At 39.0% G+C, this 26,316-nt stretch overlaps 1 protein-coding gene across 3 annotated transcripts in view; it reads right to left on the reverse strand.

The window, feature by feature from the left end:
• Positions 1-221: 221 nt before the first annotated feature.
• Positions 222-26,316, reverse strand: part of kank4 (KN motif and ankyrin repeat domains 4) — a 73,556-nt gene continuing 47,461 nt past the window's right edge. For all 3 annotated transcript variants that reach the window (XM_072389094.1, XM_072389095.1, XM_072389093.1), the window contains 9 exons: positions 18,786-18,859; positions 14,852-18,292; positions 11,371-11,464; positions 8,138-8,407; positions 6,197-6,281; positions 5,667-5,886; positions 5,416-5,558; positions 4,632-4,832; positions 222-3,101 (listed from right to left, as the gene is read on the reverse strand). In XM_072389094.1, the coding sequence (XP_072245195.1) occupies positions 2,994-3,101; positions 4,632-4,832; positions 5,416-5,558; positions 5,667-5,886; positions 6,197-6,281; positions 8,138-8,407; positions 11,371-11,464; positions 14,852-18,292; positions 18,786-18,804 (4,581 nt within the window). In that variant the 5' untranslated portion in view covers positions 18,805-18,859 and the 3' untranslated portion in view covers positions 222-2,993. The remainder of the gene's footprint in view (positions 3,102-4,631; positions 4,833-5,415; positions 5,559-5,666; positions 5,887-6,196; positions 6,282-8,137; positions 8,408-11,370; positions 11,465-14,851; positions 18,293-18,785; positions 18,860-26,316) is intronic.

A 26,316-nucleotide genomic window follows, 5' to 3' on the forward strand; every position in this document is an offset into this window, starting at 1 on the left:
TTATTTGGGTGGGATATTGAATAGAGTGCCATGTGATGTGGTATTAACCTAAAGCACAGGAGAGACTTAGTTATTAGCAAGTTAATCAACAAAGACGAAAGAAGAAATAAACAAAATAAAAAGCACATCATCAGACTCAACAATCTGGTGATATGGGAAAAGAAAAAGAGGGGAAAGAACTGGGGTTAAAACGCAGCATGCTAATGTAATGAGGAATAGTGTTTAATCATATTTAAACTTTATTTAGAAGTTTTCTGGTTTATAAGATACAAGCTTGTTCCACACAGAATATTACAGAGAGGTATAGATTTTTACATTTGACTCCATTATGTAATTGGTCTCTGACGCTCAGACTGGGGTTGAAACAAGGGAGACATTGTCCTCATAGCTCAAGTCAGTGTCAGATCTTCACTTTTCCACACTTTTCCAAATGTCAAAAGTGGCATTAAGGGCATATGACAATCCACAGCCTCATCAAGTCAAGCACTTACTACAAACATCCAATCAGTCAAAGTTAAGTCATATAATCACATCATCAGGGAACACTTTTCAATCATCCAAATTCCCATTGAGCAGTATCACTTGAATATTTGTCCATGCATACATAAGTTTTTCATATATGATAAAAAATATAGCATTTTGAATAAATACTTCATATAATTTTTAGACTGTCAGACAATACTTGTTATATACTTTTCACAATACTATATGTACATGTATTTGGCTGAGACAGTTAAAATACAGACATTCAACCCAGTATGAAGCAGATTTGATCTCAGTTCTTTGGTGATCAGCCAGATGTGAAATCTTTTTTTCTATCTGGATCACACTGGATTAAACATATAGAGTTCCATAACGATATTATTTGTAGGCACGGAAGACCAGATAAACCAGATACGTCTCTCAGCACAGATGTGACTATCCCTTGGCTCTCTGAAATGTGGGATGGTACATAGATTGATCAGATTGTACAGATCTGAGTTAAAACTCAGCTTTGTAAATGCAGCGTTATTCATGACAAAATCTGTGCTACGATGTGACAAAGCCACTGAATAAAAAAAATATATATACTGTTGTGAAATGCAGTAAGTGTATATAGCTCCAAATACTGAGGATAATTTCTGTAATTAGTGTCTCTTCGTGGTCAGAATCAGTGATCAGATTCTAAAAAAAAAGCTGTAAGACCGCATGTCAAAGTAAATTAATCATGATGGAAACAAATCATTAACACTTGAATAAAACTTTATATATAATTAAGATGTTTTGTCACTTAGAAACATGTTAAAAATCTTCAGACTTCCATTAGTTGCCTGAAGTTTTACCTCAGCACAAAGGGACTTATTTTGTAAATGTAAATGCAGACTGAATTGTTGTTGATTCCAGATATGGCAGTCATTAATTTGAGTGGTGCTATCCTTTACGTTTACTGAAATGACTTTATCATTTCACCTTATTCCCTTGTTTTATGTAAACGTACTAAACTGATTGGCATTTGCTGTGGTCACAGAGGGAGGAATGTTGAATTGTAAACATTTGATCAGACCACTACTTCTGTTCTACAGTGCTTAAAGAATAGGTGGAGAAAGAAACATCTCCACAGCAGAAGACAGTTGTCTGATTAAGGCTAGACCAATGTCACACGGCCTACCCAGTTTCTGACTGATAAGGTAGTATTTAATTGATATTGCTTCTTACTGTGAACAAAACGTTTCCTCTTTCTGTAGATTTTCATTTTGCAGTTGTAACATTTAAACTCCTAGAGGTCAGAACAGTTGGGAATTTTCTTGGAAATCTAAAGACATAAGATCAGGTGATTAAATAACTTTAGTAACACTAAAGTTAAATTTCCAGATTCATTGTATTGTCTACCACATCCACTGACAGCCAAAGTGTTAGTGATTCATGCCGGTTTAGTTAAACTTGCTACATTTTTCTTTTGGAATGTGTCACAGCCAGCCTGACATTCATTGTGCATTTTGTATCAGTTGCATACATGATTTGATTTGAAACAAGCAGGCGAACAAGGCATACGTTATGTCTGAACTCAAGGACAGAAATCAGAGAGAAATCATGACAACACACAGTATTACAACATACTGCTGTGCAGTACTATACACAAGATAGCCAGTAGGGGGAGGAATTGTATTGGCATGCAGCTTCCACAGCTTGATACAGACGTCTGTCTTTCTTCAGGTTATTCATAATGTTATCAAAAAAATTATTCACTCAATGATTTTCAAACAGAAAATTTCTCTCTCTGACTAAGCCTAATTCACAAATGATGATCACTCATTACATGATCACTGTGGGGATTGATTAAATGTTAACGCCACTGAGGTTATATAGTTTCTTCTTGACACAGATATCATATACGTCTATTCACTGTACAAAACAAAATAATAAAAAAAAGTGCGGTAGAAAATACAGTCTCTGTTTGTATGATTATAATCTGTTAGAATTGCATTCTACATACACCATGTTCTCAATAAATGGCTTTTATGTCCAAATATGAAAAGAATAATGTCTGTATCATAAAGGAAAATAGAGATTAATGTATATCTAATAATATATATTTGAAAGGTAGATCATGTGCTTAGTATTTTGCTTTAAGATTTAGTTGATGATAAGAAGCAGCAGTTCAGACTATGTCCACTACATGTTCCGCTTTATATTCCCACCCTGTGTTTTGCTAGAAATGCTGCCAATCACACTTGTTGCTATGGCAATGTCTAGTCATCAGTTTGTCCATTCCCCTTTCACTCTTTGAGCAGTTGATGCAGCATATTCACAAACACCCATAGGGCATGCTGGCAGAGAAATAAAAGAAACATTCCAGTCCCAGCAGTTAAAATGTAGATTCATGTCTTAGACGTATATCTTATTGAGTGCTATGCACTTATTTCAGCTTTTTCTCTCTCTGTCGATTGGAGGACGGCAATTAAAATGGAAGAGTTGGCGGGTTGTCAAGCTGGAATGGTTTTGTAAACTCTGACTCAGAGGAGTTCTGTGGCAAACGTGGGCTCAGTTGCAGGGGCCTTCAGGAGGTTAACAATGTCTTGGTGAGCGGCTGCCTCTGCCACCGACAGAGCTGTCTGACCATTCTGGGGGAAGACAGAGAAGAAACGTAGATATCGCATCAAACACTTTGCAGTGACAGTAGGAATCCTCACAGTGGCAGTGTTGTGTCGGTTTAAACTCATTCTCTGGTAAACAGAAAGTGTTAAGTTAATGCTGCACCTGCCCAGATAATATCATGAGAAGGGCTGGGCTCAGTATCTGGAAATTAGTATTTTCTCAGTATTGTAATGTTAAATGGGATTTAAGATTCACAGAAACATGGCAAACCATAAACTCATCAAATAATTAATTTCCAAAATTATACAGATGTTCCATAAACTAATATGCTTATGTGCATGAATTGCTCATTTACTCTGAAAGTTGAAAACGTTATGAAACCTGGAAGGCAAGTAAATAGATAAATGAATCAATTCCAAATCCATTTTTGCACAGCTTACATTTTAACATATTATTTCCTGAAAATAAGACATTATCAATATTTTTGTGTACTTTGATGATAAAAAATTCTTGTGAACAAGTACATATTCAAATATGAAAATGTAATGATTTCAACACTGGCTTGTCATCAGGAGCATTGTTGTATTATCACCAAATTATTAGATATCAAAATAAAACTTTTAATACATATTGTTTTCGGAGATATTCCTGTAAGTTACTGAATGGAAATAAATTATAGTCAGTACTCCCCCTTATCCTATTCAGGGTTGCAGGGAGGCCAGAGCTTATCCCAGCTGTCACTGGTTGAGAGGCAGGGTACACCCTGGACAGGTTGCCAGTCCATCACAAGGCCATAATGTGAAATTAATTTAGCTTTCAGCTGTGTATTAATCTAGAGTGCAATCAATTGTAGCTATTCAACACTGAACTCATGCTCCAGCAGCAATTATTACAAATTAAAATGCTAATTCTGTGCTGGTGTCCTTGTCTCCCTAACCTGCAGCTCAGAGAACAAACCTCTCCAGACACAAACACTTGCAAAGCCTCATCTTTCCAGCATAAGAGGTGGTTGTGTGCTGACACTGAGACATCAATCAAATATAATAGAGCTGTAAATTTTCCCAGCTGAAACCACAGGCAATGTTCTGTGGCAATATTTGTAACCTCCTGCATCCATCTTGAAGCATGTTGTGGTAGTTATTTCTCCAATCAAAGGCTTGACATGGAATATATGGTAGTAACGAGACCCAACAGTGCTTTTCTTATTGAAAAATGGTTCTCAGTTCAGTGTTATTGTTCTATACTGCTTTATTTTATAACTTCTTACACACACGTTATTAAGTGGCATTTCCATTTTTCATCATGCCCATTAAAACTATGCGTTAACCCTCAGTCATTATCAAAACATTTCAAGACTGTTTTTTTTCATCTGATTGAAAATGTTCGGTCCCTCTGCATCCCCTCAAGCTTCGGACTGACAGTGCAGGAGTCTTTGGCTGCTGCATGTGCTTCATTGTCTTAATTGTCTCGATTTGCTGCACCTGTTCTGCTCTCTAATCCCTATGGTAATCGTCTTGTAAACAGTGTAATTTCCACTTTACGATGTAACGGTGTACCTTATCTGTGAGGCTGGTATCACATTGACCTGTCTCCAGCAGCAGACCAGCGATGTGTGTGTGTCCATGTTCGCTGGCGCACATCAGGGCCGTAGATCCCTCGCGGTCCTGGGCATTTACATCCGCACCGCAGCTCAGTAGCAGCTTCACCATGGCAACGCGGCCATGGCTCACAGCAAGCATGAGTGCTGTCTGGCCTGCCTGGAGAAAGAATGAGGCATCAGAATTAGAGTTTAACAGAGGGCAGGTATGGGGAGAACTTAATAGAGATATGTAAGAAAACTGATTCCTTGTTAGGGAAGAAAAGGGAAGAAAAAGGCAGAGGGAATGAGACTTGAAGTGATAAAGTACAGTAGTGCTTAAAAGTTTGTAAATCCCTTAGAATGTTCAAAATTTTATTATTATTGGATAATAATCTTCATGACTGTAAATAAAAGACCAAAAATAATGTGAAAATATTGTGTTGTTTTAAGAAATCCATGCTATAGGTATGTTAAATAAAGAAATATGACCAGTAATATAAAGAAAGATTGCAGCCTTACCCCCCCACCCCCACCCAAGTCCAGCAGTATTCCTTCATTCCTGACCCACTTACACTATAGATATTTCCCAACGACCCCTGATTTCCCTGGGGGATTAATTTAATCCCCAGACTTGGTGTTTCTGAAATACAATATTCTGTTCAATGATAATACATAATATACAACACAATGAATTGTGTCAAATTCAGAGAAATTGGGAAAACCCATGTTTGACTTTAAGCAAATCATGCAAAGTATGTTACCTGTCTGGAGCGTGCATTAACATCTCCCAATCTCAGCAGCTGCTGTGCCACCTCCAGATCATCAGGACTCTCAGCAGCCGTCAGTGCAGCCAACATCACAGGAGTATAGCCCGCCTTATTAACATTGTCTGTTTCACATAGACCTAGACACATGACAAGGAGTGAATTAGTGAACAATCTGTTGCTGTATTTATCTTAATCTGTCCTAAATTCAATTGTCACTGCAGTTGTGTGTGTTTTGTGCATCTCACCAGTATCTAGCAGCAGTTTGACAACAGGGAAGTTGGAGTGTGACACACTGTAATGCAGAGCCATATTCCCATTGCCGTCTGTCAAGTTAACAACATATGGCAAGAGAGTGGGGGTGGTCAGTCCCACTCGTCGCAGGTATAATCTAACGGTATCTGCCTGTGATTCTTTTTGACTGGAGATCCTGAACCACTCCTGGTAGAGCACCACTAACACCTGACGCTAAGGAGAGATGCAAGAGAGAAAATATATGAAATTTAAAAAGCATCTGCAACTGCATTTTTCTCTGTTTGTGTTTTTTATTTCTCTCTGCTTGAGAAGCTGGTATTTTCTACCAGCATTTTCTGACCAGCACTAAAAATTAAATGACACCCCCCCCCCCCCCCCCCCAATATTATGACTTTAAAAGAGCATGAACACAAAACTGAAACATTTCTTCATAAAACATTTTTGAATCTTAAGTGTAAGACATAACATTATTTTGTAGTCAAATTAGCATGAATCTGATTAAATACAACCAAAAAACCCTTACCATTTCTTTATCTGGGGATGAAACCTCTTCCATGCGGTCCTTTACATACAGGCAGGCATCAATGAATCCCTTATCAACTTTCTCCCTGAAAACACAAACCATATGACACAGTAAGAAATAGCTTTGATTAATCCTTGGTCCAAATCAGGTTCTTCAGTATTTTTGTATTTACCAGTATACTTTGAATGTTTCTCCACAATTTACTGTGGAAATACCATTCAGCACACAGCACATACGGACAAGACTTTGCTTTTTAAATAAATTCTGTCTAAAATTAAAATAAAGAGATGAGTCATTGTTAGACACATTGATAGCACATGCAAACCTATATGGTAACAGTTTGCACTGATTCACAGACCGATAATATCCACATAGGGCATAAGCTGGTCATCCGTCATACACGCTGTGTAACACAGGCTGAATGAAGACTGAGTAGGTCACAATCTGTCCTCCAGCCTTAACACACACACAGACATTGGAATGGTTAGACTGGTGCTTAATGTTGAGTTAATATAAGTTCTGCCTTCTCCCAGGCCTTCAACTCTCTAGCCCCATGGCCCTTTGCCATGTCTGCATACCTTAGACAGATAAATGATCAGTTAGTGACAGAGAGGACAACATTGTTGGTTATTTGCTTTTGTGTTAGAAGTGCTGTCACTGCATGGAATAAAGAGTGTATGTGTAACTATCTCAGGCCTCAATCAGTGCAAGAGAGGCAGCAAGTGCTTGTGAAGATGATAATGAAGTATATGAGGAAAACAAAACATGTGCATGTGTGAATATAGCAGTGAATCTATTCAGGATATAAAGATGTTACCAGGGATTTGTGGACGTGTAAGGAGGTATAAATGTGCCCTAACTAGATTTGTGTACATGTATCTCTTTGTACACCCAAAAGCCAGAATATTAAAGCTACTGACAGGTGAAATTATATCAGTTAGCTTTTTATTACAGTATAATGCTCTGCTGGGAAACACTCAGTCCTTGTATTTATGTGGATGGTACTTTGATGTGAGGCAACCACCTAAAGAGCAGCAGCCTTCCTCAGCAGCACAACGCCACATAAACTGCTCAGGAACAGCACCAGCATCAGAATAAAAAGCCTAAAGTTCCAAACTTCCCAGACATCAGCAAATTGTGTTGGAAAAACCTGATCAATGTTTCCCCCACCCAAACTGTCAACAACTAATGCACACTAAACAACACTTTCAACAGTCCCTGGCTCATGCCCAATTTGTCAGGCCAGCATGAGAGAACCTCCACTATATTTGGCATGTGGCTCTCCAGTTGTGGAAGATCTATGTGCATTGAAGCTAATTTCAGCACGTCTCTCATGGTAGGTACATAGGATGGAGTTGCATACAAAACAAAACACCCATTTGTGCCGTCGGACATCATGGGCAGCTTTATCTTTATGCTGTATGCGATCATGTGATCTAGCTGTATATTACTCTAATTCTACTGTTCACTGTAAGCACATTTGATCTATTCACTGATATGAACAATGGTGGGAGATGTGTTTAATTACTGATTATGGTACTTTTATATACTTGATACTTTTATACTTTTTTTAGATCATTTTCTTGAGGGATGAAATATTTTCTTTTAATTTTTTCTGCACTCTCAATGTGTAATTCCTTTTACTTACTGTGATGAATTTAAAAGGCTAAATATACAGGCTAAAAATATAGCCTGTAGATATCATAATGTACCAGTAATTGTTTTTCTTTAAAAAATTGACTCCTCTCTCATTCAATTCAAACTTGATAAATGTACCAATAATTCCATACTGTATTTGTTTATGATAACCTTTATCACGATAAGTATTCCTATTTACCTCTGTGACAAAATATCCTAATTAAAGAGAGGAGCACTGATGAACCTCTAAATGTTTGTGGACTCAACTGGCACAGAAACACAAAAGGCTCTCGTCTGTCTTACCCCTCAGCCTGCTCCTCCAGGAACTCCTGGTTACTTTCTAGATCCAGCAGACCTTCTGGATCCAGTAGACCTCTTTCAAGCTCCCTCTCTGCAGCCACAGTACCTCCTTCCTCAGCTGAGGGCTTTGCATCTACTGCCTGGATTTCCTCTGTCTTCTCAGGCTCCTTCTCCTTTTCCTTCTCCACCTCTGGTTCTGAGCTGTCTTCTTCCTCCACATCCACTTTTGGCTTCTCATCCCCACTGGACTCCTCACTGGAAGTTGTCTCATAGCTACAAAAAGAAATATGCACAATTAGGGAGCTGGATATGAAAAACATTCAGATTATTCTGTATGCTTTTCTACCCTGAATGTTAAATGATTTGCAAGGTTTCATCTTAAAAGTGATTTTTTATTTTTTTTTGTCTGTCATGTGATATGTTTCTTACCTAAAGGTAAGCATGTGTAAAGAGTTTAGATACATTCAGAGGTAACCACATCAATGACACACCTTAGCAGGTAAACTAATATTAGGGCAGTCAAATCAGCGTCAGCCAAGGCTAAATAAATAATAATAAGTCATCTGCCTCTCAATGTGGCATGAGAAAGATGCCTGTCTAGTGCAGCTTCAGCAGAGATGTCTGAAAACATCCCTGTTATAGTTAACCATGTACAAAAAAATCTATAGGTATGTTTGCACACTCACATGTGCAACCTCAGACAAACACTGCCTTGTTCAGCGAGGAAAAGCTGTTCAGTTTAAAGCTCGGGAGGTTGTGTGGTGTGGCGTGATCACTGGAGTGCATCGTGAAGGCAACTCTGTGAGGCCAGTGATCAGGTAAGTCTTATATGAATGCCACTGATTCTTAAATATTTGTAGACACTACACAAGAAGCGCTCAGGGGCCGCAGCATTCCCTGGATTCCAGAAGAGCTCAAGGGAGTGCAAAGATAGGTTAGACCATCCAAAGAGAAGAAATACAAACAGCAGCCCACCTCCTGATGTGCGCAGAAGCCAGAGAAAATATTGTTGTCTGACATGTTTGTCTCATTATGAATAACATCTGCTCAATTTTATTAGTAGCTAAGCCACTAAAAACTTGGCGAGATATTTATAATAAAGACAAGGAGGAGATATGGACTAGTTATATGACTTATCCAGAGCTTCTAAAACATATTAGTGTAAGTTTATAAGGAGTAGATCCTTGCAATAACATTTATAATTCATTATGCATAACAATGTCTGTCAGAGTATGTTTATAGATCATTCTGTAGGAGGGAGGAAGGAATCAAGCTCACAACAACACTCTGAAACAACATTGTAAAGGTGAAAAGGTCATAAAACAGTGAAGCACAAGAATGTAAGAATATGTTTTGTCATGGCAGCCATTTCCTTCATGTGCAGGACACAATATCACTCAAGAATTTCAGACCATTTCATGTAAGTGTACAGAAGTGGTCATATCTATGATTAAACACAAACATGAAGCAAGAAAGATATTTGGTTTTAGTCTTACAGATAGGTATCACAAAAAAGTAGTTCTTGCAATCCACTGAATCATTTAAAAAAATGACTACAATTTTGTGCAGGGTCAACACATATTTCTTCTCTCATATGAGTATCTGAACCCCAGATTTAGCTTTTAAACCCTTTAGGAGCTTAAAAACATTTGAAACTGCATGAGAGGGGTTTCACACAAAGTGAGCATACAGTTTCTATCATCAAGTCAAGCTTCTTGGCTCATGGATTCAGAACTTTGAATACAACTCAGGTGTGTGAGCGTTTTAGTTTCTATATATGCGAGTGTGTCTGTTTTTAATGGCTGTCTAAACTGTGAGGCCTGGAGTTTGCCCTAAGAGTAACACTGTGGGGACAAACCCACAAGCTTAGCAGATGTCTATTTTAGTGTTAGACTTTGTTTTCAGTTAAAGTTAAATACATAGCTAAACATTCTTATGGTTGAAGGTTTGATAAAGCATCCATAGATTTTTTTTTTGTCACCACAGGAAATGCCCTAATTAGCTACCAAAAAACATGAATGTGTACATACATCTAAATCTATGATATGAATTTGACACCAGACAGCTAACAGAATAGACTACACAGACAGAAATAGCATCCCTATGAAAAGATACACCATTGTCCTTCCAGCTTTGCAATCTCCTTACTTGAAATTCATCAGATTCACACATGCATCATGTACATCCAAATACATACACTCACACACTCATTCACCATCAGCAGTTGCTGACATAAGCACATTCGCACAAAGCAGTGAAGTACCATCAGCACTTGTGGCTCATGTAAAACACATAGTTATGTGCACAGAAACACACTTGCACTTGCAGGAGCACCAGTGGAGTCAAATTCAGGACAGTCACAGCAAGATGTAGATGTGAGATGTGTGGGACACAGCTGGACATGGAAGGTCAAAATGTGGTGTCAATTCATGGAATGAAGTCGAGTCTAAAATAGATGCTATGAGTTAGCAAAAAAAAAAAAGTAGGGTTTTTGGTTGAAGGTTTAACTCCTTTCCTGATGTTTCCTGAACAGTTTTATTCCCAAACAAAACACTGAATTAATATTTTTTTAAAAGCAAAAAGCACAAAACAAAAGTCTTTCATAAAGGGTCCCAGACAGGAGTTCAAATTATGGGATTCTAACCAAGTTTTATTCATCTGACCCTCCATGACAAGATGCAAGTGTTCATCACTAGCCTGCATGCTGAAAGACGATACTAAAGGGGAATTTGGTGCAGTAACTTTTGACATATTAGGGCGAATTAATATTTATGTGGTTAAAAATGGCCATGATGAATAAGAATTGAACTAATAAGACCAAAAGTGAACATTTCTGAGATAAACTGGCTATCACGGAATTGTAAATGAAGTTGAAGCACTGCATCTTGTCAAAGCATTTGTGTAGATAAATGTTACTACAAACACTGATGCTCAATACGTCAGGAGAAAGCACACAATAATTAACCTTTTACTCTTCCTATTTCCATGTATCATTTCACACAATGTAATCTAACTGAAGGCACCTAAAATGACAATACACATTCACAAAACTTCCCTACACTACATGCACCCACACACCTATATATATATATATATATATATATATATATATATATATATATATATATATATTCAAAACAGCTGGGTAGTCTATATATATGTTCAAAATGACACTGCAGCCCACACGAAGATATAAATCATAAATGTTTGGATGATGATTAAAAAGAAGATTTTACCCTCCATTCACCCCAACAAATTTAAGGTTTTTCTTGGCTCCCTTGTTGCCCTGCTTGTCAGCAACACCATTTTTCTTCATAATAGATTTGAGACCTGGTGGAGAGGAGAAGGGAGAGAAAGAGATGAAAAAGAGAAGAAAAATGTGTTAGGTTTCTTTGGAATTTAGGTGTGTTTTTGTTGACTGTGGCTGCATAAATATAACTTACACAATTTGAAGCATTATTAGTTCTCCACACTGTTATTATTTTATGATATGTCACCGCTGAAGTGTTTTATATAAAACAAATTAAGCTTGTCTTAAAATCAGCGAATGCTTCAGAATATGGAGAATGCTGCTACTGTAACAACTGACTATGTAACTTATAGTGCAACTGAGGATCAAAACTTTATAACACTAGAGAAAACACAACAACAAAACAACGTTATTCAATGTTTTCTTTTCCATTTTGCCCTTGAGTTGTCTAAAACGCTTTCTCTATTTTCTTGCTGTTTTTATTTTGTACAGAGAAACTGTAGTAATTGACCACCAGGCTCTTAAAGCCTGCAGAAGCTGATTACAGCCATTGTTGATGAGTGTGCTATGAGTAGCGCCCTCTCCAAAACTCATGCTGCAAATAACAAATCCAGTCTGAGTTCACTTTAAGGACTGGAGGCAATAAGATGTGCAACATTTTTCTCAAGTTTATAGGTAAAATAAGTACAAGGGTTCAGCCAAAGCAATGCATCAAGTTAATTTTGGGAACAGTGGTTTGCAAATGTACAAGTGTATGTTGGTTTTTCTTCTGTGTACTTTTGTCTGATTGTAAATGTCTAGTTTTAAGCCTGGATGATACATTGAATGAAAAAAAAGTTGCAATTACTAGTCAAATTATGTGGAAAGATTCATACTGTCCACTTCTTGGAAGGACAATCATAAAACTAGTAGTAGAGGAACAATGTCAAACAAGAAAATTCAATAAATGACGACAACAAGGTACAGACTTGTACTTGCATGCAACTTATTTCAGTCTCAACAGGTATTCCCCACGGCAGTATATACACAGGTCAGCATTATATACCCCACTGACAATGTACAACCTTGACATTGTCAGGCCTACTTATGTATGTAACTGGCCAATAATTGATTCTGCGTGGGCTCTTTTGTTGATTCCTCTTGGCTCTTTGCCTGGTTTGGGTGTCTCAGTTGTGCCTGACAGCACACATAGTGCAGAGGATCTATAATGTTTTATGAAAGAACAAAGATGTGGCTTTGAGCCAAAAAACACCAGTTCCAAGCAAAGATCCAAGCTAAAGGAACCACCAAAAAGGAGAATGCTAAGCATCTCCCAGGAGAAAGTAAGAGAAGGGAATATATTTAGCTTTTTAATACATCTGATTGCTAACACCAAGAGATGACAAATAGTGTAATCTAAACTTTCTTCAGTGTGTCTGATATACTTTGTGATTTGAGTATGGGTTCTTTGTGCAACAACAGTGGTTTATGTGTCAACATACAATTAGCTTAACACTAAGACTGGGAATTTTATGTCCAAGACGTAAACAGCAGCCTCAGAGAAAGACTGACACTCTTAAGAGAACATAAATCCAGGCATATACACCCCACTTAAAAGCAATCCTTTACACAGTACTCCCAGCACTGAACTGAATGTGAACTTTGAACATAAATTCTCTGTGTTATCGCAGAGTTATTCTGAGCCCAAGCTCCTGTCCACAAACTGAACCATGAGACATCAGGGGAGGGGAGATAGACCTCATCTGTTTAATGAACGTGTGAGGGCCTTTGCTTGAGAGTCCACTTGACTGGATGCTGTACCAAGTGTTGATATGTATGACACCACTTTTCTGTATCATTGTGTGTTGATGTGCTCTGGGGGGGTCATTAAACCATGTTAATTAACCACTGCTTAGTTGCATGTGCTTTTTCCTTCCAAATACATGACAACCAGAGGTTACTGTGTCTTAGAAACACTCCATGTATAGATGTACAAATGTGCTGCTATCTCAGCTATAAATATAAATGAAATGTAATAAAGATGCCTTTACAAAGCTTAACTTAACTTGTGATGGCAAACAAAGAAAAAACACAATTTTGTACTGTCAGAAAAGGCTAACAGTTATTCTTCAGGAAGTCACTGAGAATAATCAGTGTTAATGTGAGAATGTGACATTTAATCAAGGGGCTGACAAAACTCAGCAATAGCAACAACATAATACATTTCGTACTCTCACAAATCCCTTTTTTTAAGCAGCTAAACTGCACTTTACGTTCTGTTTGTGCTCTACAGCAATATACCTCAGCAATCAGCTTATTCATATTCAGTCAAAAAAGATGAATGATAATAAAATCAGATTAGAATGTACAGTTACATTTAAGTGTGAACATTGCTGAGATGAACACACCGAATCCTAAAAAAGGTCAAACAACATTATTTTCATCCCAACGCTAGTGCTACATATAAATGAATCAGCGACACAGTAATTGTTGTTGATTACTGACAAAGACATGATTAAAAGCTCATCACTTGGGGTGTGCTTCCAATTGCTAGCATAAAACTGTTTGGTTTCAGGTTATGAGACACCAGCATGTTGTAAAAACTCCACCTTATTGTCAGGTTGATAATATGCTTCTCTAAACATCAGCTGAGAAATGTGCTGCTTTACAGGACTTAGAGATTTTGCCTATCCAAGGGGCACAGCTGAAATCTGTCAAAGCATTCTGATAGCGTTTGACTTTATAAACTCAATAATAAAAAGAGTACTACCCATTTAGAGATCATAACGGATGTTTTGTAACTAAGTGGCTAATGCAGTCACTGTGCTTTGTGATGGGATCATGACAATAACTAATTACTCCTGTGCTGTCATCACTCCACTGGCTTCCAGTCTGTTTTAGAATTCATTTTAAACTTCTGTTGTTTGTTTTTAATGCCATGAATGGCTAGGCCCCCTCTTATCTGCCAGAGATTTTAACTTTTTGCAATTGTGGCAGAGCCTTTCGCTCCTGGGGTCAGCTTCTGTTCAAGGTCCCTAGGTCAAGATGCAAACAGTGGAGCAATCGTTCTTTAGCCAACACTGCTCCCAGACTGTGGAACAAACTGCGCCGGACATTCGCACTAACAACTGATCTCAGTGTTTTTAAATTGAGACTCAAGACCCACTTTTTGAGGCTGGCGTACGTTTCTGACTCGGGCGGTCTGGCTTTTTTAGGTGTACTCTTTCTGTCAGGTCCTTTCTATGTACTTCTGGAAGGCTTTTAATTCCCTGCAGCATTGCAGCACTACAGTACTTTTTAAATGGTGTTTTTGTGTTTTATGGCTTAATTGTAATGCACTTTGGGTACATTTGGGCTATTGCAAAGGGTTATGTAAATACATTTGATTTGATTTGAATAAATACAAGAGTGGAACAGATTCAGCTTATTGTAACAAGTAGGTAAGCAGCTTTCAGATGGTCAGTTACACAAATTAACCACATGCCTACCTTGTTCTTGCTGTTTGTTGGCAGCAGCCGCTTTCTGGCCTGGTGAGTAGAAGGCAGAAAGGACACTGAGGGAACTGACCAGTTGACTCTGAATAGAGCTCATTTTGGAGGGACCAGGCTTCCCTGCCGGTTTCCCTGTTGTTGCTGCAGGGTCTGATTTCCCTGCAGGCTTGGCCGAGGTTCCCTTTCCTACCTCTGCCCTTTTGCTTGTGGTCTGTTTCTGTGTGCTGGGGCTCTCCTGCTGGCTGGCCGTCTGCTGTGTTCCGGCGCTGCTCCCCAGCTGCGCCCACTGCTCCCCCAGAAGCCCTGTTAACCGTGTCACAACATGGCCTAAAGCTGCAGGCGACGTTGGCGATTCACTTGAGCCTCTGCGAGCAGACTGGGCCTCGCCAGAGTCCCGACGTGAAGCCTGGGCTTCACTTGAACCACGTCGCTGAGCTGCTTCACTGGAGCCTCTACGTTGGGATTGTGATTCACTGGCATCTTTGAGAGGCGGTTGAGTCTCACTAGAGCTTCTACGTGAACCCTGAGGAGTTGGGCGGGTCTTGGCTTCCCCTGATCCACGTCTAGTAGTTTGTGACACACTGGATCCCCTCTGTAGTGTTTTCAGCTCTTTTGAGTCTTGACGAGATGCAGACGTTTGAGACTGAGATGGGGCTTGAATGGATTTGGGCCTTATCTGGACTTCACTGGAGCTTGGGGAGGGGCTCTTAGTTTCAGCCCGAGGTTGTGCTTGAGACTGCTTCCCACTGGACTCCTTAGGAGGCTTCTTTGCCAGGATGTGGCTTTCAGCCTCACACACAGATGGGTTTTGATGTTTTTCTTGTGATTCAGAGTGCTGTACTGAGGACTGAGGTTCTGACTGTTTTCCAGTCTGTACCTGTGACTGGGGCTGGGTTTTTATCTGGGTCTGCTGCACTTGAGTTTCACTGGATCCCCTACGAAGGAGCACAGGAGCTGCTTGAAGTTCAGAAGATGATGGCTGTGCCTGCTCCATGGAGGTCTTTCGGCCTCGCTGTGGTCTTATAGGAACTGCTGTGTTCACAGCTGAACTCTCTGCTATTACTATAACACCGTCTATGATTCCAGTTTCTTTGATTGCTGCACACACTATCTCACCTTCTCCTGTTTCTTTCTTCTCTGTCATCTCTAAGGTATCCTGTTTGGGTTCAATGTTTTCTGTTCCTACATTCTGCAGGAGTTTAGTTTCTTTTGTTTTTGAACCATCTTGTGCAGGACTCACTACATTCTTATTGCCTCCTGCTGCAGAAACTAGATTTAGACTCTCTTCAACCTTGCTTCCAACATCTGAAACAGTTTGCACAATCATGCCTTCATCTGCAGTATGTCTACTCTCTATAGAAACTTCCACAGCTAAACTTTCACTTTCTCTTTGAATTCTTTCATTTGCGCCATTATATTCTGTTTGTTCACTGACCATAGGACCCACATCTTGTCGATGACCACCTTCATTTTCACTTGCTTGACTCTCTGCCTCTGCATGTCTAGCTGGGTTGTTGTCCTGTCTTCTTTGCGTCTCTGTTTCAGTTTGCTGGTCGGTTCTTTGGGCTACATCCGTCTCCGTCACCCTGTCCACTGTGTCCACTCTTTCTGTCTCTGTCCCTCGGTCTATACTGCTGGCCCTTGGCCTCTGTGGATGGTCTATTACTATCTCTCCCTCTGTTTCTGTGACTTGGTTTACTCTTTCAGCTACAGACGTCTCGGTCATCTGATCCTGAGTGATGATGGTCTCTGTAATTGTGCCCTGGTCCATGCTATTGGCTCGAGGCCGAAGAGGAATCAATGCTACTTCTGCCTCCATCTCTGTCACTTGGTCGTGTGTGTCAACTTTACCAGTCACTGTTCCTCGATCTACACTTCCAGCCCTTGATTTGGGTATACACACTTCAACACTGATTCTATCAGTGTCTGTCCCCTGATCTACTGTGCCTGGTGATTCTGTCTCTGTTTCTTGGTTAGTTAAATCTATTCTCTCTGTTACTGTTCCTGTGTCAATGCTTTCTCTTCTTGGCTGTGCAAGTGATGGTGTGGTACAAATTTCCACTCTCATTCCCTCACTCAATTTTAATATTCTCTCTTCTTTCGCTTTGTTCTCCTGCATTTGTTCCTTCAAAAGAGCATTAGTTCTCTCCAGCTCTTGGCTAGCCTGAGTAAGTTTTGCCTCCAGTACTATCAACTTCTCCTGTACATTCTGCATTCCATCTTGGTCCTTAAAGTTTCCGTCTTTTGCTCTGTTACAATCTTGACTTGTCTCTTTTTCTTTTTTATTCACCTTTAATGATGTTAAATCCTGTCCTTCACTCTCCTGCAACAGCTTTTTCATAGCACACTCCTGTAGACTCTCTAATGTCTCTTTTCGTTTGTCTAATTTTTCTGATAGCGGTGTTTGCTTCTGTACTGTGGAACTCTCCCCCTCCTTTGGTAACACTGTTATCCCCTGTGTCTCAACTTGTCTCTTTTTCACCGTTACTGGCTCTTCAAGCACACATTCAACAGCTTCTAAACCCCCAGTGGGCTGAGGCATCACAGATAAGTTGAGCCCTTCTGAGGGTTCATGTAATCGTGTGTGACCATTGGCCCCAGCATCATTACTTGTAGTTGCTCCAGGTGATGATGTGGAAATCTGTGCTTGGGCCTGAGCTTGTAGCTGAAGAAGCAGCTGCTCCCTCTCTTCCCTCAAAGAGCAGATCTGAGCTTTTAGCTCTGGGATGGTTTTGACCTGCTCTTCTAGCTCTCTGACCCGCTTTAGAGCCACTGTAATCTGCTGGTGAAGACCTGCTCGATCCTGTGGGAGACATCGTCTTTCTGTTATGTCGGGTGAAGCACGAAATATGTTCTCTGTTGAGCCATTTTCTGGTGTTCCTATAGCGCAGTCAGGGCTGCTTGAATCTGAACCCTTACGCTGCTGTAGGGTGATAGGCATGCTTGATGCTCTGAGAAGATTTGGACGACTTTGAATCGTAGCAGCCTTGCCTTCAACACCTCGTACCCCTGCACCTGCTTCATCTCTGGGTTTTGTCGAAACATATCCAGTTCCTTGACTGGTTGTCCCCCTGCCAATCTGGCCAGGCAATCCCCCTTCACTTGCTCTGAAGTCAAAAATCTGTTGCACTTCTGTCACCCGTGATTTAGGCTTGGGTCCCAAGGTGGATGTCCCAGACCATGCACTGTCCTTTTCCTTAGAGATAGGCCTGACTCCATGCCCAGGAAGACTGAAATTTCTTGGCAGAGTGCTGAATTTAGGTGGGCCCTTCACCCTGCGCTGGATGTGGACCTTTTTGATTGTGTTGCCCTTTTCAATGTCGTCAACATACTTGAGGAAGTCAAGATCCAGGTGGAAGCCATAGGGAGTCTCCACTGAGTAAGGGAGCTGCTTTCTCTGAACACCACTTTCACTGGCCTTGGTCTGAAACCCATTGGCTGCAAGGAATTAACATAAATGCTTGAGTGTAAGGTACATTACTGACAAAATTGACATAAACCAAATCACTGATTATTATCAGCCATATCATTCCTTTTCACCCTCTTGTATAGTCTACTGTGCTGTACAGATGGTTCTTCATTATGTAAAGCCATATCACTTACTGGGAAGTAATTATCATGCAGTGATTGTGCCAAAACAAACTAATTAGCATGTAAAATGCTGTTCATGCTGTGCCAGCTTATGAATACAGTATGAAATAGAGGGCGGTTATCACCTGATGAAAATAAGCTCTTTGCTGCTTTTGGCTACATACAGGACAATCAAGCTAAATGTTTCACTCCCTATTCTTGATGTTGATGAACATAATGAACAAAAATAGCATTTTGCATGACAAATTATTAGGCTTAGAGTTGGAAAATAAGATGTGATCTGTGGCACATGTTAGAAGCAAGGACATTATTGGTGTCATAGAGGTTTAGAGGCACTCACCACTTTTCTTGTCCATCATGGGAGGCAGAGTTCTCAGTCATCTACTTGTGTTTGCTACAGTTGGAGCTTGCAGCCTGGATAAAAGAGAAATAACAGGCACAAAATTAAACAAGGGTAATATTTGTGCTGTTCACATCCAAGAAATACACACACTTAAAAACAGATAAAGGAAAACTTATGCACAACGTTCAAGAAGATGTGCTTAATATTTTCTGAAATAAAAAGTAGGTAACTGAAATATGGCAAAATTATTTCTCTGACACAACAAATATGGTTAGTTCTAAGACCTTACTTCAGCTTTTGCTTGGCTGGGTGGAAAAATATCATAGAATAGGCTGACTCATGGCAAGCAGTCACCTTTCATATCAGCCAAATACAACTCACAGTCCACAGTAACATTAAAAAGTCCAGATAATGACACCAAGACACAGATTCCAACTAAATTTAAACAAGTAAACTGTTAATGATATGAAATACAAGATTATATCAAATTAGAGAGAACAAAAATTGTGATTAAAAATAGGACTCCAGAGGTCAACTCCAACTTATATCTTTTGAAAAAGTATTTACGTGAACCAGACAGAATGTTGAATAATAATGCAGTATTTCAAGGTTACTATAAAACAGAACACATTTTTACCACCACCTCATTTAATGTAAAGATGTGCAGCTGTGGTAACAGTCCAGATGGTTGTACTGAGGCAATCACATTTCTGTTCATAAATTCATAATCAAATAAACTATGCATATTTTTTATCACATTTACATACGAATAAACAGTCAAACATTGTAAATTTAGCTAGTTTACTGCAGACAAAATTACATTAAGCTTTGAGTAAAACTAGATAATAATTGCTTAGGAAAGTTAAAAACAGTGCTGCAACGTCCATTGGTCTGATTCAATTTAAGAGACACAACCCTCGGCAGGTTCACAGAAGGGGCCATTTGGTGCCATTTTATATCATTTGTTCCAGATGGAAAAGCCAAGAAACCAGAGCTGCTGTAAGTGAAGTGAAAAGCAATTCAAAATGTGAAGTCCAAACTTTTAAAGGCTTTTTGTAAAGCTGTCTAATAAAATATCCAATCCTAATAATAAAACACAGGCAATTTACCCATCTTTGAGTAAGCTGCACAAGTCAAATCTATTTTAAATGAACACTTAAGCCCTCAAGCCAAATATCAGTTCTAAGGGTATTTAGCAAAGGGGCACACATTATTCATGTGATTCCCATGCAAATTTGTGTCCCAGGAAAAAAATACATGCTGTGCAGGAGACATAGTGCATATATGCCTGAAGCTGTGGTTTAATAAGTGCTGGAGTTCAGATTTCAACTTGTGAGGCAGTTTAAATTGAACATGTCCAATATCTTGGAAGGGGATCCACCACAGTGTATTTAGAACATGTATTTGAACACAACAGATTTCTTCTCTTTTTTTGTTTTTTTCACAAGTGATTCTTATCATGCATTGCTTTAAATTATACCCCTGGGGAATATTAAAGCTGATGTAAGACTAAATTGTGCATTTCCATTTTGGCAGCTTTCTCTCTGTAAATTGCCATTTGCTTCTTTATTATGGTGCCATTTTTACACTCAAAGAAGATCAAAAATCTTGTCGAAATATGGGGACTCTCTTAGGAGGCGGTTTTCCCATTCATATTATTTGTTTGATGTCTTGATAAAGGGTGGAAAAATACACCCCCACACTGACTCTATCTGCAAGAAGTATGTGCTGCCAAGAGAAAAATGTTCTCTGCAAAAAGACTCAGCTATCAGTAAAAAGTTGACATTTGTTCTGGCACCATAAAGATGATTTAAAAAAATAATAATTTAGTATCAGATCAAGTTTTCACTGATTTTGAACAAAACTGTGTTTCAAAAAGGTTATCACTATTCTCTTCATGTGATAGAGCCCTTTGCTGCTTTTGACCATGTGCAGGATACCAATCTAATATGCAAAATCACCTTTACAGCAAAACATTAGAGACACCTGTGTGTCTGTCCCACATAGTGCAAAAACTATTGACACCAGTACGAAATGAAGTGCATAGCCCTTGGCGTGAAGAAAACTGTGAATTGTGCAATGATGAGTGGTGACATACTGCAAGGCGAGCATGAGCATGAGCTGGCAAAGTAATCAATCAAAATGACAAGCAGTCCACCCTTAACAGGAAATGTGACAAGCTCTATTTGGCCGTTGTCCCGTCTTCACAGATTGAGTCCTAATAATGAAAAAAAAAAAAAAAAGGTGACCTAGAGCAGAACTGTTGTCTCTGTTACAGATGAGCAGATAAACACACCCTAGGAGAGACTCACAGATCTACTGACTGAAAGCATCTGACACTGTGTGATTGTTACCATGGCAACCATTCTACAATCCACTCGCTCTGTGTGTCCCAGGAGGGAGAAGAGCAAAGGCATTTCTTGACTCTTCCTTTTTCTTAATGCAACTACGATCAGCTCGCTGTCCTTGAGGCTTAATTAGCCGATATGGGAGCAAAAGAATGTGTAAGTAATTACTGAATAAAGTACAGGCAGACCTTACTGGCATTTGCACACAGTGGGCAAGCAGCAACACCTTCTTTAATTAGATCAGTTTTTAAAAGAGACATAGAGGTAAGGTGGAGGAAAAGGAGGGGAGACAAAAACAGAGAAGCTTAAGAAAAATAGATGAGAAATTTTGATGAAGCGTAGAAGACAAAGAGACAAAGAGGGCACACAGGTTTGTCCAGATGGAAGATGGTGGGCAAAAGTGACCGAGAAGAAAATGCGGTCAAAAGAAAAGAAAATATGGTAGTCACAATCTCTTGAACTTCAGGGAACTTTTAAAGAAAAAAATGTGAGAATATTTAAAGAGGGAATATTGTGCTATTTTTTACTTTTCTTCAGTTTGTTTCATAGACTTTTGTGCAAGAAAAAGATCTACAATGTTACAAAGTCCACAAGCAAGGGAGTCTCAGCACATCTCGAATGCTGGGTGCGGTCAAATCATCTTTTTCTGCTTAGGGAGGTTCCTAACTGAATAAAACTATCTGGAATTATTAAGGCTGAGTTTTAGCCATGATAGTAACATGTTGTAATCTGTAAATGGTGAGGAAAGGAGGTTAAAATGTTTTCTTTTTTTAAATTCCTTTGGCATAATAAACACTGGTCCCTCCTTCATGAGAGGGTAAAGTCTTTTTTACTATTTGCCTGCACCTAAACAATTAGAATATGCGTTGCACTCCACCATTTTTGATCAGTCAACTGATGGAGCTTTAAAGAGACAGGAGCTAATACAAAGGCAAAAGGATCAAGAGGTGTTGCATCATTGTACACTATAAAAATAATAATGTCCTTAATAAAAACACGTAAACCTTTTCATTCAGGCCCCCCATAATTCACTTGTGAACCTGTAAATGAACATACAGCAACATTAAAAATGAAAGTCACTCCTAATGTGTATATGTCTCATGACAGTCTCAGAGCAACAGAAGAATCGTGCTTATTTGGTGAGCCTCAGCACAGTAATATGGACAATTATGTTTATGCATTTGGCAGACGCTTTTATCCAAAGCGACTTACAGGTAAGGGGGTCTTGCCTAATGACCCCTACTAGAGGTAGTACCTTTCATGCAGGGGATTTTAATCCTGGTCTCCCACACAAAAGGTAGAAATCATACCACTACACTATCCAATTAATAGAAGATGTTGAGCCTTATAATATTATGACTCTAACTTGTAGATTAACCAGGTTAGGTTAATTAAATTTTGGAAGCCTGTGTTGACACTAACGCACGATCCACTCTGGATTACAGTCATAATGACTATGAGCTGAAAGCTTATGAAGGGCATGCTAATCCAAATTGAAAGTATTTGCTGTAGGCTATACAAAGCTTAAATGAAACCATGGGTAAGTGTATCTAAAACTGTTTGTGTGTGTGTCACTCCCTTTTGTGAGGTCTTGTTTGTGTGTTCTTGAACATTGATTACTATGTAAGCTCATATAGAATGAGTCTGACTGAGTCACGGTGTTTGAACAGGAAACTCCAACCACGTATCACACATGCACATAACCTCTTAAAGGGCATGCTGTAATCTGTCAGCGCCAATCCAATATATGTGACAGCTGGGAGAGAGGCAACGATATTTGTAATGTGAAGGCCGGAAGACAGGAGTAATAACAGTACAGTAAATAAGCTCATACTGACAGCTAGGGGCTGTCATACATCACCAACATGGAAACCCAATCATGCATAATAGTTGTGTTTTGCACTTATTTTGAAGGAAGAAGACACTCAGATAAATGCTCCAAAACACTTGAGTTTAAACAAGGCAAAAGTCAATTTAGAGAGTCAAGAAGAGTCTGAAGAGAAGTATGTGAGGATATCAAGTAAGGTTATACTGATTACCTTCCTTGATAAATTCTACACACTACACCTACTGAGGGATTCACACATCATGCACATCAGACAGACACACATCTACACGCATAAAATTACTGCTGACCTAACTCACCAAGAAGCATTAATTGAATGTCATGGGTCATTACATTGCAGTGCCTGTGTACTGGAGATTGAATTAGTGGTATACTGACAAAAAGCAGGACTGGACAGAAGACAGACCAGCAGGAAATAAGATTGGAGAGAGCAAGCAGGGGACAAGAGGTGGGCGGAGAAGAAATTTGTGCAAAAGAGGCTGCAGTGGGAGTGGCAGTGGTACTCATATCTCATATATGCAGAGAAGCTTACTGTTATGTTTCCTACTCTTCAAGATGTCCTTTCTCATTGTTTTCATTTTATACATAATTTTTTGAAAATGCTTATGAATACATTACATTCTCACATGAAGTATGTCCATGAAGTGCAGCTGCAGCTCTAAAAGCAAGTATTCATCAGCTGTGAAAAAGGCAGTGAAGAACTGCAAGCAGCTGCAGATGAGAGAAACAGGCAAGTCGAGCAACTATAACGCAGGTGTCAAGTCGTTATCACTGCCCTGACATGGGACCACTTATCTCTGTTTACCCTGTACTATCCTGAGAAAGTAAGCAGACTGTCCAGCTTAATATGCCAACTCTCCACAAACAAATACAAGCCATGTGCAGACAAAGACACATTGATAGACATTGCAGACAAGATACAAAATACTTTTACTGAAAGTCTACTGTGGCACAAAATTGCTGGTGTAATTTTAACACATCTAAAGGTGGTAACCGGGAAGTTCTGACATTTTAAGTTATTGGATTAAAAGAATCCAGCAGTTTTCGACATCAGACATTGCATTATCATTGGAGTTTCTTCATCTCTTTACCTGAGAAATCAATTGAACAATACCAGTTAACAACATTTAAATTATTTTAAGCAGTTATTCAAAGCACCATTATATAACTTGAGTTAGAATGTCCCTACCTTTAAAATTACTATATGTAATTTTGGAAATGAATAGTGACAATTTTCTTTCATCTTACAAAAAAGTCACATCTCTCACCTTCAGCCTTAGTTTTTTTCGGTATGATGGCACAATCTCATGACATTTTGTAAAAAAAAAAACATGTAACCTGGACATGTGCTAAACAATTCCAAATAGTAATACCTCTGCTAATTGTTTTCTAATAACAAAATAAACACTACTCGCTGTTTGATTAGCTTTAGGGACTAAAACAACTTGGTTAGGTTCAGACATTTCTTGTTTACGTTACCATAACAACATGACTTGGTATAAAACTGACTCTTGCAATGTCTACCATATATTAGTTCCACTTCCAATGGTACTGACGATAATCCCACCCCATCCACAAATGTCACAGAACATGATGCAAGCATGAAGGAAACTAAACTAAAATAACTAAAGTTAAATAGTTTTGAAGTTTGTTGCAAAAGATTATTTGTGTAATGGTAATTGGACTGGGTTTGTTGATAACGAGTGCTCTACAGTAAAAGTCACATTCACACATTCAACACAATGCTTTTATATTCTGTACTTTGCACGATTTCTCACTCATACACACAGTCAATTATCAAAGAGCACATTGCAGTCAATGTGTAGTTCAGTATCTTGCTAAGAATTAAACCACTAAGCTTCTTTTTGTAGATGACATGCTAAAACTCCTTGAATCCCTCTTCACAAGTGAAAGATGTTGTTTGGTTATTATTTCATGATTTGCTCTGAGACCAATTTGCGTATACGTGGTACCTTACGGTAAATTAAACATTATCGAGAATTTTCCTATGATACAAGTGTGAGGCAGAGAGACGCAGCTGATGACTCAATTACATCTATATAGAGAGTTGCAGCTGTGGATGACAATTTTGCATAATGGCATAACACAGAATGTAGATGCTCCTGTGCAGTGACCTGAGAAAATTGAGAAAAATCACCAACATGACAACTGGGAACAGCAGAGTTTATGATTGTTGAACCAGATCAAATGACAGACGCTGTTAGCATCCACATCATGAAGACAGGGATTATTTGATATCGCACATCATAGTGTGTGTGTGTTTTCTCTGCAGGAACAGATCAATCTCCCTGCTCTACAACAGATATTTGAGAACAGTCTTGTCCATCTGACGCCTGTCTAAGATTATCTTTGTCTATGTATAGTACATTGGCAATGCTGTTCTTGTAGGATACATTCTGAGTCAACTTGCCTTTAATCTTCTTCGCCTCAGTCATTTGGATCCAGTCTAGTTTATCTTCCAGACATCCTCTTTTGAGTTTTAACCCGTTATGATCTAGCAAAGTCCAGTCTGACAGAGTCTGTATTCAGCAGAGGCTGGATTTTTCACTTTGTGCCGAACAACATCTGGTTCTCAACTCCACAGAGAAAATGAGAAGGAACGTCTGTTCATGGGGTTCATTAAATAACATGAAAATGATCCCACGGGGCCATAGTGAGTGGACTGCTGTTTTACTATAGGCAAGACTGTAATTTTAAATTCAAATTCAGCTTAAGGTATGTACTGGATAGTTTAATTCAAACCTTGAATTTGAACAATAATAAGCAGATCTTGTCTAGATAATACCTAATTGTATGGACAATGCATTTAGAGAACCTGGTTGCCTTAAATTTTTTTACTGACAGTCAGTCATTTGTTGAACTAAACAGAGACAAAGAAACAAAATGTCTTTCTACAAATGTGTGTTTTCATTATTCTATCATAAACTAAACATTGTTTCCACATTCTAAATAATAAAAGATTGATATAATCATTTCCTGTCTAAGCTCAGGGCAAACAATAGAAATTGGTCCTTACACATACACACACACATACACACACACACACACACACACACACAAAACCCCGAAGAAACCAAAAGGCGCAAACCTTTGCCTTTTAAGTCTGTCTACTGTTAGCTGCAGTTTTTTTCTCCCATATACAGAAAAGAGATTGGGTGTAAACGCATCAGTCACTGTAAAATCCAATGAATTCCTCCTAGTACTTAAAAGATGATGTGTGTGATGTGTGTAGTCTTTGTGTTTAACTAAGATTTTTGGAATAATGCTCCCACAAAATATGCTATGCTGTGCACCATGTCGGTAAACTAAAAGA

The sequence above is a fragment of the Leuresthes tenuis genome, unplaced genomic scaffold (genome assembly GCF_036924035.1).
Source record: "Leuresthes tenuis unplaced genomic scaffold, fLeuTen1.0.hap1 SCAF_7, whole genome shotgun sequence".
In the NCBI taxonomy this organism is placed as follows: domain Eukaryota; kingdom Metazoa; phylum Chordata; class Actinopteri; order Atheriniformes; family Atherinopsidae; genus Leuresthes; species Leuresthes tenuis.